The sequence below is a fragment of the Lepidochelys olivacea genome, assembly GCF_965140295.1.
Source record: "Lepidochelys olivacea isolate rLepOli2 genome assembly, chromosome: 2".
In the NCBI taxonomy this organism is placed as follows: Eukaryota; Metazoa; Chordata; order Testudines; family Cheloniidae; genus Lepidochelys; species Lepidochelys olivacea.
This window is the reverse complement of record NC_140412.1, coordinates 115,276,604-115,290,251: the sequence shown is the minus strand read 5'-3', so window position 1 is coordinate 115,290,251 and position 13,648 is coordinate 115,276,604. Positions and strand designations below refer to the sequence as shown.

Here is a 13,648-nt window from a genome sequence, read left to right as displayed (position 1 = left end):
ACAGTGCTGAGACCACTAGCTGCAATATGTGTGCCTACGAAACCCTGCAAAGCTGATCTTAAAGGAGGACGACGATCCCCTGAACAGTCTGATTTTTTTTGTGTGTTTTGTTTTCTATAGGACCCTAATAAGTGGAGGACCCTCTTCTCTCTCCTTTCTCCCTTAGCCTATCCTCACAGACTTGGCATGCAGAAGGTGAATGTGGCCTCTGGGTTGTAGTTAAATGTTAAGAAGAATTAATATTTAGAATAGAGTATCTTCAGAAATGAATGTTTTTAATTTCCCTGAAGGCTGGTAACATGTGAAAGTGATGTTATACGGGGTTTGCCTATCCACTATTTTCTCTGTCATGTCCTTTCCTTCTCTTGCTCTGCTATGCCCCCCCACGGAGAGGTTTATGCACTTCAGTGAAAGATAGGAGAGGCACTTGCATACCTGCCTCTGTTTTAATTTTGAATCTGAAGTTGTTGATTATATTTGATCTGGTTTTCTTACCAGACACCTACTGGTGGAATTCCTGGGGTGGGGGAGGAAGAATGGGAAATCAAAGCAGGAATCAAAGGATCAGCCAACAGACAAGGACCAATTTAAATAAAAAAAACTAACTAAACATTTGTAAAAACTTGTCCTCTAAACGAGGCCTATAATCAGGGAGTGTTTGGGGAATTCAAAGTTCCTGTGAGACTGAAAGTGCCTGCAGAGCTACAGTACAGTACAATGTAAACTCAGATGTTATTGAATTGTGTAGGCAGGAGGACAAGACTATCTTATAAATATTATAAATGACACTGCACCCTTTTTGGTTCAATGACTTTTTTTGATTGGGACTGTATCTGAGGCTAGAAAATGCAAACTGACCCATTCCCAAAAGTTATAGAAACCATCCTCTGATTAAAAACTTGCCTCTTAAAGGAGGATTTAGTCTTTTCAAGTACACACCTAGAAATACCAAAAGCCAGGAGTGATAAAGTTAAGACTGTGGTTCCATGTGTCTGTTTCTGGTATTAGAGGATTCTCCTTCAAACCACAGCTTTCAGCCTGCTAGGGTTCTAGTGGGTAATGCTGCCTGTCAAGAGGCAGTGACAGAAATATTTGATGTGTTGCATGAATTATTTCACAGTAGATACAGCAGGGATAGCTTAAAATAACCTCATCTATGTTTATCAGATCATATGTCCACCTTCAGAGATTGTGTTCGATTAAAGGAGCTTCAGCAGAGTTATAGCAAGCATTGTTTGTGTTCAGTTTAGTTGTGTCTTGTATTGGTGGATGAGGGTAACTTTTTTTTAAAATTTCAAGTTCCTTTACAGATGGATACATTTGGCCATTTTCCTCTGGGAGCTTAGAAGAAAAACTGGGCCAGCCAAACTTGAGGCTTTTTTTCCCCCCCAGCAATAGCTTTGTTGTTGTTTAAATTCTTCCAAGACCTTTCAAGTGTGCGAAGAGTTACACTAGAGATTAAAAATATAAGTGAATGCACACCAGGTTTGCTTGGCTTGTTTGATATGTTAGTGGATTGGAGTAATTTAACTAATTTTTGGCAATGTGTATCATAGCAGGTAACCACAAATGCAGGGGGAAATGATTGTAGTAAATGAATGGCATAGATTACAAAAGACTTATGAAGTGAGTTGAAAGACTGTCCCACTGTGGTACTTATTCCTAACTGCAATACACTGAGGTATGCTATGGCAGCTGTTTATCTAACCAGGACACTTGTCTACTCCTGAGGCTCATTCAGTCTGACAATAAAAAAGAAAAAGCAGTTTCTTAGACCCAAATCCTCTGTAGGAGGGCAGGGCCTCAGACATAGTGGGATCATGGCAGTTCCGTTGTAGAGGGAAGGCTGGATGGGAAGAGCTCATGCAGGTGGTTGGCATCCCCTGCACACCATGGGAGCTCCCAGCAAGGAAGCCCATTGTTGGATCTAGAGTTGTTCCTCCATGAGTGGAAAAGAGAGAGAGGCTGTAGAACCTTTAGGCTAGGTTAGTGACAAGAAACAACACTGTTACTGCTCTGTAGTGTGTTTGGGGGTGAGGGGAAGATCTCCTTCCTTTGTTCCCATGGAGCTGAGGAATGCACTGCCAAATTAAATGGGTCTGGGGTCTCTTTGCTCTTGTCAGACTTCACATTCAGCTGGTCTGAGGTGGAGAACTTACTTAATTGCATATGAATTTACCATAATGGGGGTGGGGGATGGGAAGGATGTTCAGAGACTGACAAGCTTTGAGCAGATGACAACGTTGCAATATATCACCGCTTTGTGTGAAAATGGCATTGTGTGTCCCATACCGTACTAATGGAGACATGTTCCATTTTTATTGGTAAAGCCATTTTATGGTTGCTGGCAGGGGCAGTCTGCCAAACTGAATCCTCTTTGTAACCAGTGGTGGTCATGGCACTGATTTGTTTAGCTCTTTCCAGGAACACTATTGAAGTACTTCTTTCATGACCCAGTCGTCGGGGCTCTTCCTGCTTCCCATAATAATTCAGAGTCTTAGGGTAGCATTCAGAGCTGTTGTAATTAAGCTTGAGAGCACTCTCAGACTGGGTTTAATCCTAATGGGTGTTCAGCATCAATAACTGCCATGGCCTTTGAAAACTGTAACTACTCAGCATCTCTGAGCATTAGCGCCCTCTTTTTGAGTGCTCACAACTTTGACAGTTTTCCTTTGTGGCTGAAACTTCCCATGCATGACTTCATTTCAGCCACTAAATTAGAGTAGAATGAAACCGTTTGAAATGGGTGTTCAAGCCTATGTACCCTTTACCCTTCCCTAAGGAAAACCGTGACTATTGAGAGAACTGTTATTGGGTACACAAAATCCAGCTGCTTGTGTCGTAGTGGGGGGGGGGTGGTTGGAGTTCCAGAAACTTCTGGCTGTTGGTTGGTTTGTTTTGTTTGTAAGTTAAAATTGCCTCAGCCTTAAATCGGGTAGGTAAATCTTCAAATAATGGAACTGTGGGCACAACTAATTACAAATGCAATAAAGGAAGCTGGATTGAGGCCCATCTCTGTCCAGCTCTCTCCAAATGAATGCATAAACTAGCATAACTCTCCTTTACCAGAGTATGAATTCAGGGGGAGGATCAAGTTCTGTGAATCCTATTAACCGTAAGAGAAACTGTAAAGCTATATCACCATGCTGCAAAGTTATTCCACAGCACCCTCAAATTCTAGTGCCTGGCAAAATATGCTTGTGAGCTCTGTTATTTAAATGGGCAAGGAAGATTGTAGTTAGAATAGAACTTGATTCAGAATACATTTCTCCCCCCCCCCCCCAAAAAAAAAATCTACAATCCTTCAAATAGGTGCTAGAATAAGCTTGAACAATATGAACTGGATTGTGGTGGTTCACCTTCTCCCTCCTGTGCAATACATAATGTAATTCTCACTGAGACCATCTCAAGGCTGTTCATTTTTTGTGTGTGTCATGTCATCTGGGTCAGATAGGTCCCACTATCTCCAACTTGAGAGAATGCAAGGTGGGGAATCTATAAAGCAGGGAGACGGGTTAGGGAACGTGAGACAGCAGGGAATCGAATGGAAAAAATTCTGGAAGCAGTCCAGTTTGGGTGGAAGTTCAGCCTAAGAAAAGGGAAAACTCCAGGACAGGGCTGCTGGGGCAATTTTTATAGTGGGAGGTGCTGAGAGCCATTGAACCAAACTGCAAACCCTGGATATAATGGAAACCACTTCAAACCAAGGGGTTCAGCATCACCCCTAGTTCCAGCACTTATGCCCCAGCAAAGGCTTAACTCGGAATGCAGGGTGTTGAGATGCACTCTCCCTCTGTTTGGACACTCGCGTGCGTGTGCTTAGTTTGAATGCTAATTCATGTGTGCAGAGTGGGGTTGGAAACTCCACCCATTCACAGTTTCAATGGTAGCTTCCCCTGAAAAACTGACATCAAGGGGAAGCATAGCCAGCAATTGCCCTAAAACCTTTGCTCAGTGAAACTTGCTTGAGGGCAGGGGGTACTTGAAGCTGTGGAGGGTTTTTTTCAGACCATCTACACCCAGGTGAATGTCCGTCAAACGGTTCTCTCTGTCCAAGTTCCAGGAAAAGATTGCCTCAGATAGTCTGACCCCCCCCCCAAGCTATTTATGCCTCAAATAACAAAGAAAAGACTGATTGTAAAACTTTTGTTTATTTACCATGTTAAGTGTTACAGGAAAATCAGTTTAAAAAGTCGACACCTTTTTTGTTTTTCAAAGTTGCAGCATTTTGGTGTTAAAATACGTGTGAAGAACTCGGAATATACCTGATTCCAGTCTTCCTGGTGGTTTGGATTGGTAAGGTGACGCATTTATGTATATATATTTTTTCAGCCCTTTAAACATTTCAAGTAAGGTAATCCTTTTTTTTTTTTTTTCCCCCTTTTAAAATTAGGCTTCAATGAAACAAGACAACCTTTAAACTTATCTGGGTTTGGTTTTCTGAGTAGACTTTAACCATTAGAATGCTGATGTTTTCCAGACTGCCAGTCAAATGAATGTTTAGGAACATATTCCTGCTCTCTGCACCCAAAGGTTATGGATTCTATTCAGACTAAACTCGGGATTCCATGTTGGGCCACAAAACCTCTTCATTGCCCCACCTGTATATCGTGTGTCTGAGATTAACTTGCGTGACAACCCAATTAATAATTATGCCTTCTGACTCTGAAATCTTGCTCCTGATATGAGGCTAAAATGACTTCTAGTAATGTGTCTGAGAGGCAGAGTGACAACTGACTATATGAAAAATCATGGGATTTCCTGTCAGCTGCTTTGGTGACAGGTGGTGCCTAGGCACTAGCTCCTAAGTCTAATAACCCATCATTTCAATTTACTTCTAGTCATTGACCAGCTGCCTCCTCCCCCATCTAGTCAGTTGACCTGCTTTTGTCTGTGCCCGTCACAGTTGGAGACGTTTCTCATACAAAATCTACACCTGCAAGGTCTTCCAAAGTTTTACACGCATTTAAAGAACTTTCACTTCCCATTTGAGGTTTGCAGTGTTGTTGTAGCCATGTTGGTCCCAGGATATTGGAGAGACCAGATGGATGGGATGATGTCTTTCAGTGACCTGAAAAAGAGCTCTGTGTAGATTGAAAGCTTGTCTCTCCCACCAATAGAAGATATTATCTCACCCACCTTGTCTCTAACTTCCCATTTGAATCCGATTGTCTAGTTGCTCACTTCTTGGGATTCTTACAATGTTTATTGGAGAGAACTGCCAAGCAAGGTCTTTCTGAAGAGCCAACTTAAGCTATTCATCGATGCTGATTAATTCTGAGTTTAGTTTTTTTGTATTTTTTTTAAAGGTGTCTGGGAAGGGTGAGACTTGCATTGTGGACAGAATGAAGACATCAGCTCAAGGAGGAGCAAGAATGTGACTGTGTGATGCAATGAGCAGGAGTTAGAAGATATTCCAGTGTCATTTATTTAAATACTTGACTACTGCAGCTAGTTTTGGTAATCTGATGTATTAAGACATTGCACAGTAACAAGGCTGCTTAAGTGAGCTGTCTGTGCTGCAGTGGGGATTTCAATCTTCTGCTTCAGCATAATGGTTGCATTCAAGCAGTCAGTCATAACTAGAAGAGGTTCAAATCAGGGATCTGCCTCTCTTCAGACAGGTCCATGGGCTTACAGGCACGCATTCAGACTGAACTCTGAAATGACCCCTTCCCATTCTTCCCACTGATCGAAAATGTTCATCCTCTCCTGTATTATCCCATCACCTCAATCTGCTCCTATTCTTATTGCTTCCAAGTCCCTAGTGTGTCTGCCCCTTCTTCCTTCTACTAATATTTCTACTCACTTAACCTGGTGTCTGCCTGCATACGCTATTTCCTGAGGCAGTTGGCCGTCTCTTCACATGTGCTACTTCTGGGGCCATGGGCTTAGTCAGAAGAGAGAGTGGAGTCACCAGACAGTCTGGGAGAATTTGTGGCCAGGGATTTTGAAGTTCTTTCATCCCTTCGGTACCTCTGCTCTCTCAGGTGCTCACCTCAACAAGCCAATGAGAGAGAGGGCCGGTCAATAGCATTTCTACAAAGCTTTTGGAACTTGTGGGAGCTGCTGGGATGGGATTTATGTTCATTATCTAGTAAAGGGCAGTAAAAAATTACTAGAAAGATTTTTTTGAGTTAGCAGTGTTTCCATATAAGAGGGGTTTGAAGAAGCTAGAACTACTTAGTTTGAAAAAGAGAATTAGAGGAGATGTGCTCTGCTCTGTCTCATAATGCAGGAATAGGATGGGACTAGGCAGGTAAATGCAAAAATAAATAAATGAAATGGATATGGGGAAATACTTTTTAAAAAGGAATGTCCAGTTAACCTAGGGAACTCACTGCTGCAGGATGTTACTGAGGTGAATAGTTTGGTAAGAGTAAATAAAATTGACTAATAGCATTTATTTGACTAAGAATAGTATCTGTAAGGATAAAATTACAAGGGCCAATGATCTTCTTACTTCAAGGCACAACCAGCTCAATAGCTATAGATAGGAAACAATTTCTCCTCCATCCCTCTTTACAGAATACAGTAGCACAACCTGGTACTTTTTTACATCTTCATATGGTGCACTCTCCATAAGTGACTGTTGGAAACTGGACCGATGGACGACTGATCAGTTCTGATATGGCAATTCCTATAGGATGTGTCCTGGATTCACTCCTTTTAAGGTTCAATTGCTCTTCCAGAGCCCTTTCTCATATAGCATGTGAATTTGATTCTCACATGTTGCTTGTGCATTGGTATTTTCTTTCACATGCATTTGAGACTCTTTGTGGCTTTTAAGGGCTTGTCCTCACTAGGTTATGTTTTTAAATTAAATTAAAAATCATGGGATTTCCTGTCAACTCTGCTTTGGTGACAAGTGGTCAAGAATTTACGCAGAAATTTCTCCTAGCTTTAACTGGACCAACCAGCACCCTCTAAAGTACAACTGCTTTGTCTCAACTAGAGTTCTCAAAGGAGTTAATTAAATGGAGTTAGGTAACTGCATCTAACATCACACCTTTAAATCCTAATCTAGACAAGGCCAAAGAGACTGTAAATCTGTTCCAAAACCCACCAAAGTCAACAGACTCCCGTTGTCTTCAAAGAGTTTTGGATTAGGCATAAAGCAAATATGTGTGGTGCATATTTCTGTGCATGCTGAAGTTGTAAATGTGGGGCACAGGGACTATGACAATAATTCTGCCATTAGTTGCATTATTTTCCAGAAATGAAAATAATTTTTACGATGATGGAGGGAGGATTGATGTACACAGGACTGACACATGATGGAATGTGTTTTGAGAGATGCATTGAAGGGGCTGAACAGGGGTGCTAATGGAGTTGGGCATTGATATGAATTATCTATCCTGTTTGATTTCCATAGGTGGTCTCGGCTAAATTAGTCAAAACAGGTTGACCACTCAGCTGCCTTTTAGCTTAAGTCAGCGAAGGAATATGACACTCTGGAGACCCTCCATGTACACAGGATGTGCCAAAACCTTTTAGTCTGAATAAAACCCTACCTTTTGAAGGCTACCACAAAAATGTGACCACTCTTTGGGTTTCCCAGTGAAATGTTTTGTAAGGCATTGTGTCAGCATTAGAGACTGTTAAATGTACCTTTGCATGTGGGAAGGGGATGATGTCTCTCATGGCCTCTCTCATTTTGGACATTTTGGATCTTGGACAAAGCACTTAAAGCTACACGCTGTTAAAATCTAAATAGCAAAACATTAATAAATGTTTGGTACAAAGACCTGACAAATGTAACCAAACTGAGTCAGAGTTTACACTAAAACTGTCTTGTAACTCAGTCTCTTTTTTTTATTTAGAAAAAGTGAAAAATACTACAATGTAGTATTGAGTTACTGTACTTATTGTGCTTTCTTATTGTTCAGAACCCCATTGGCTGCAGCAACGTAGTCTTTATGGAAACCATTCCTGATTTCTGTCACAGGAGGGACCTTCTTCAGATCGGTTCTTGAAGGCCTTTTCTGGTATGTCTATAAAGAGCAAAATCCCAAGGTAAATAATTGATTTAATTTAGTAGAAGCATTCCCCTCCCCTCCCACACCAATGTACTTCTTACAGTTAATTGTAAAAGTTTGACTAGAGCTCTCAGCTGTTCTCTAGAGGCAAATATGTATCTGCTTATAGGTTGAACTAAGAAAGCTGTCCTATGTACAATATAGGATGTATTTATTGGTATTACTGTAACACCTAAAGATCTCGACTGAGACAAAGGACCCATTGTGCTAGGCGCTGTATGTACACATAGAGTAAGAAACAGCCCCTGCCCCAAAGACTGAAATAAACAACACAGGCAAAGGAAGTGCTATTATCCCCATTTTCCATATGAGGAATCGAGCCACTGTCCAAGGTCTATGGCAGAGCCAGATCATCTGAGTCAGTCCTAATACTTTACTACCTCACAAGGCTATTGTAAGGGTTAATTTAATCAATGATTGTGAGGAGCTCAGAAGCTGGAGTGATAAGAACTATATAAAAATCAAGAGGGGGGGGGGAAAGTAAAACATTTCACAAAGGCCACCAAATGACTGTAACATACCACCATGATGAGTGCAGGATAGGAACCCTAATAGAACAGGATGATGGGTCACTTCTGCTTAGACCAGAACCCTTGAGCTACTGTGTTCTGAGTATTAGACAAATCACTGTGTCTTTCATTGACTGTACTTTGTGGGTCTCATTTAATTTTCTTCCCTTTTGATCTATCTAATCTATCCATCCAATCTATCTAAAGCAAACATGTATTTTAACAAGTATCAGAGGGATAGCTGTATTAGTCTGTATCCACAAAAACAACAAGGAGTCTGATGGCACCTTAAAGACTAACCGATTTATTTCGGCAAATCTCAACCTGTTTATTTTAACAGACCTCAACAGGCTCCAAACCCCATACTGTACAGCTGATATTTTAAAATGTGTTAACTTTCCTGTCACCTATAATTTCTAAAATTATTTTCCATTTACAAACTTGAGAAATGTAAATTGCACCTGACACTTCTTCAATTTGATGCTCGCTTTTAGAGCTAAGCACCAATGCCTGTTGACTTTTTCTAATAATGCTCTTTCTATGTGAGCCTCCCCAAAATATTAAAAATTGATAGAGGTTCCTTTTCTTTCATCCTCCTCTACAACTTCTAGCCAGAGTCCTTTACTTACAACTAGTAATGTTTGCCGATGTATGGCCATATTTCTTTGACTCACATAAAACAGTTTGTGGTCTCGCAACAGGCCTGTTCACATCCCAACTGGTAAATGAGCAACTAGACGTTAATGGGCATGCATCCTACTGAGGAAAATGCAGACAAGTTGAAGTGGGCATCTATGTTGATCAGTAGTTAATCTCTTTTCAATAATTAATAATAATTGATCAATAATCAGTCTAAATACTGATTTCAACAAGATCAGGGGTTATTATTCTTTGACTTGCCTTACCTAATCTCTTAAAATAAGTCTAAACTGGCAGAGTTACATTGTGGGCAGTTACAGCACCACTCGGAGAGCTCTGAGGGGAAACCGCTGTTGTGTGTTCACACTGACAGCTGCCCGCACAATAGCGTGTTCACACTTGCGGCACTTGCAGCGGTATTCAGAGCAGTGCACTCTGGGCAGCTATCCCACAGAGCATCTCTTCCTCTTCCGCCACTAAGAGTTGTGGGAAGATGGAGGGGGTCGCGGGGCATCCTGGGTCCTGTCCCAATGACCCGTGATACATTGCTTCGCATCCCAGCAATCCCTGTACTTCCGTCCGCATTTGGCACCATCTTTCAACGGTTTGTGTACTGCGCGCCCTGTCTCTTCGGGCTACAGGAACGGATCCCGCACTGCAGACCAGTCTGCTGCTTGCTCTGACCAACATGTCACGAGGGGCAGTGGAGTTATTCCTTACACTACAAATGCAAGAGGAGTTCAACATTGATCTCGCCACACATAGTAGCTACAACACGAGATTGCTTGTGGCATTCACGGAGGTGCTGACCGCAATGGAACGCCGCTTCTGGGCTCGGGAAACAAGCACTGAGTGGTGGGATCACATCATGATGCACGTCTGGGATGATGAGCAGTGGCTGCAGAACTTTCATATGAGGAAAGCCACGTTCATGGGACTGTGTGAAGAGCTCACCCCAGCCCTGCGGCGCAAGGACACGAGAATGAGAGCTGCCCTGTTGCTGGAGAAGCGCGTGGTGATTGTGGAAGCTGGCTACTCCAGATTGCTACCGATCGGTTGCTAACCAGTTCGGAGTGGGAAAGTCTACCTTTGGACACGTGTTAACGGAAGTCTGTAGGGCCATTAATCACATTCTGCTCTGAAAGACCATGACTCTGGGCAAAGTGCGTGACATTGTGGATGGCTTTGCACAAATGGACTTCCCTTACTGCAGAGGGGCGATAGATGGCATGCATATTCCAATTCTGGCACCAGACCATCTAGCCTCCAAGTACATTAATCGGAAGGGGTATTTCTCAATGGTTCTCCAGGCACTTGTGGATCACTGTGGGAGTTTCACAGACATTAACGCAGGCTGGTCCAGAAAGGTGCATGACACAAACATCTTTCGGAACATTGGCCTGTTCAGGAAACTGCAAGCAGGGGGTTTCTTCCCAGATCAGAAGATCGCTGTAGGGGAAGTCAAAATGCCCACTATGATCCTGGGAGACCCTGCCTACCCCTTAATGCCATGGCTTATGAAGCCATATACAGGGAACCTTGACAGCAGAAAGGAGTGGTTCAACAACAGGCTGAGCAAGCACAGAATGAATGCTGAGTGTGCTTTTGGCCATTTAAAGGCCCACTGGTGCTGCCTATATGGGAGGCTGGACCTGGCCAATGACAATATATAGCCATGTGCAGTATGCTCCATCATAATTGTGAAGGGAAGGGTGAAAGTTTCACTCAGGGCTGGACCACTGAGACTCAGCGCCTGGAGGCTGAATTTGAACAGCCAGAGACCAGGGCTATTAGAGGGGCGCAGCACGGGGCCATAAGGATCAGGGATGCCTTGAGGCAGCAATCTGAAGCTGAAGTCCACTAATATTTGTTGCTATGCTTGGGAGTGCAGTGCTTGTAATGCTAAGAGGTGATTGTGATCGGTGCAGATGATTCATTGTGAAGGTTTAAGAAAATTGCCTGTTGCTTTTCAGGTCTCTGTTTGCTTTCAGTTGATGGAATAAAGACTGCTTTCAAACCAACACAATTCTTTTATTAAAAAACAACTGGAGGAGAGAGACAAACAAAAAATACATCCCTGCTGAGGAGGATGGGGGAAGGGAAGGTCCCAAGAGGATGTGGGGTCCCGGGACGGTTAAAGATTTGTGTATGTCCAGGTATCCTATGCAACCTTGTCCTTTGGAGTACAATGCAGCGGGTACTGTTCTTCAGCAGGGCTCAACTACAGAGGGATGGGTGTTGAGTGCAGTGGGTACTGGAAGTCCACAGGGCTGGACTGTGACGGGATGGGAGTGGAATGCAGCGGGTACAGACTGGAGCCAGGAGGTTGATAAGAGTGTGTTGGCAGTGTCCAGGGGAGCATAGGAAAGTGTTTTGTGACAGCAGCTGCAGGGGTGGGCAGGCGCAGAGCTGCTAATAGCTCCTGGAATGTGTCCGCTTGGCACTCCATAATGTTTGAGCTGCTCCGTGGCTTCATTCTGGCATGCCACAACATTCTCCTTCTGTCCCACCACTCCTTCAATTCACGTTTTTTGGCCGCAGAGTGCATCATGACATCACGCAGAAAGTCCTCTTTAGTTTTTCGTGGCTGCTTTCTAATTCTGTGCAGCATTTCAGCTGGCAATAACAAAGAGGGAATATGGGCTCCCAAGGTCATCTCTGTGAAGCCAAAATGCAACGTTTTACAGAAGCAGTGTTGTTTGCAATACAGAGACCACTGATTCGGTGATTTAAAACACAGCAACTATTCACATACCTGTCACTGGCTGACCCCAGGCAAGCACACATGAGCCACAAAACCCCCAAAATGGTGAGTAACTGCAGGGGCAGGGGAAATCACTCTTCCTGGACCCTGCTGTACACTGGGCATGTGGCTCTTGGGGAGAGCCAGCACTGTGTGGGGGGGGCCTTTTAATCATTCCTGTCCCCCACATTTTCCACAGGCTATATTCCTTATGGAAGATATCTTGAGGCTGAGGGTGAGCAGGGAATCAAGGGACGGTCTTCTCCAAGACTGTGGCTCCATGAGGGTTTTGTGGAGATCCGTGAGGCAGATTCCCATGAAGTGAGCGAGTCAATCAACACCCTGTTCCGCTGCTCAGACTAGGCATGTGGTGGTACGCACATCGTACAAACACAAGACTGCTTTCTTCAACCCTCCAGTCCCCAACAACTCGCTTCAGCAATTCCCAGAATCAAAGCCACTTACCCCGGGCCTCCTCTCCTGTTTGCGCTTCACCAAGCTCCACCTGCTGTGACTGGCTAGCCTCCCCCGGGATAGAGAAGAGCTCCTGGCTGCATGCATCTCTGGCCTCCGAGTTGTCCTCTGCCTCTGGGTCCCCCTCCCCCTCCTCGTCCAAGATTTCCTCTTCCTGGCTTGGTGCACTCTTGACTGGCACATGAACCTCCGAAGTATCCACAATGGTCTTCACAGTGGAGGTAGAGTTGCTGGCAGGTATTGCATCCAGCTCTCTGTAGAACCGACAGCGCGTGGGTGCAGCACCAGAGCGGCGGTTTGCTTCTGGTGCCTTGTGGTCGGCGTTCCGCAGCTCCTTCACTGTGACCCTGCGCTGCAGTGTGTCCCGGTCATGGCCTCTTTCTGTCATGCATCGTGAAATCTGTCCGTAGGTATCTTAATTCCTATGGCTGGAGCACAGCTGGGACTGGACAGCCTCCTCTCCCCCAAATGCTGATGTCCAGAAGCTCGGCATTGCTCCAAGTGGGGGATCACCTGGCGCGTGGAGCAGGCATGGCCACCTGGAAAGATGCACTGAGACCCCTGCACGCGTCACTGAGCAAACAGGAAGGGGACTTTCAATATTCCTAAGGAATTTAAGGGGCGGGGGGCTCATGGTTGGCCACCTGAGGGCAGGGCAGTAGAGCTCAAACTGATGACCAGAGAGGTGAGAACAGGCATTGTGGGACACCTCCCGGAGGCCAATTGCAGCGCTGTCATCGATCAGGATGTCTACACTGGCACCGCGGTGCTGTAGCCCTGGTGCAGAAAGCTGCACGCCTCTTGTCGGGGGGGGGAGGGGGTTATAGCACCATGTGCTGCGACTGCAGTTTCTGCGCACTAAGTGGCTTGGCCGTGTGTACACCTCGGGAGTGACACTGAAAAAAGCTGCTTTATTGCACAGAAACTTGCCAGTGTAGACAAGACCTAAACGTAAAGCTTCCAAAAACAGATACTGCTACTCGTTTGTGTTAAGACTGGGGAAACGTGTAAAATTATATCAAAATTCTACTTTCTTTTCTGGAGTTTTGTACCCTGAATCAGCATATCAAAATTTAAAAATTATATGGGAAAATGTAAGGATGGGAAAAAATAAGAAATTTATTTCAATTCACTTCTACAGTAGGATGATATTTCCAAGCATGCATTTAGAAATGAAAGTGAAATCAAAGTAATGCCTCAAAACCTGTTCAGTACACATTGAACACTGTTTAAATTGTATGGAT

At 44.0% G+C, this 13,648-nt stretch overlaps 1 protein-coding gene across 1 annotated transcript in view; it reads right to left on the bottom strand.

The window, feature by feature from the left end:
• Nucleotides 1-4,132: 4,132 nt before the first annotated feature.
• Nucleotides 4,133-13,648, bottom strand: part of ELOVL2 (ELOVL fatty acid elongase 2) — a 96,093-nt gene continuing 86,577 nt past the window's right edge. The window contains exon 8 of the mRNA XM_084620285.1: nucleotides 4,133-7,994. Coding sequence (XP_084476411.1) covers nucleotides 7,866-7,994 — 129 coding nt within the window. The 3' untranslated portion in view covers nucleotides 4,133-7,865. The remainder of the gene's footprint in view (nucleotides 7,995-13,648) is intronic.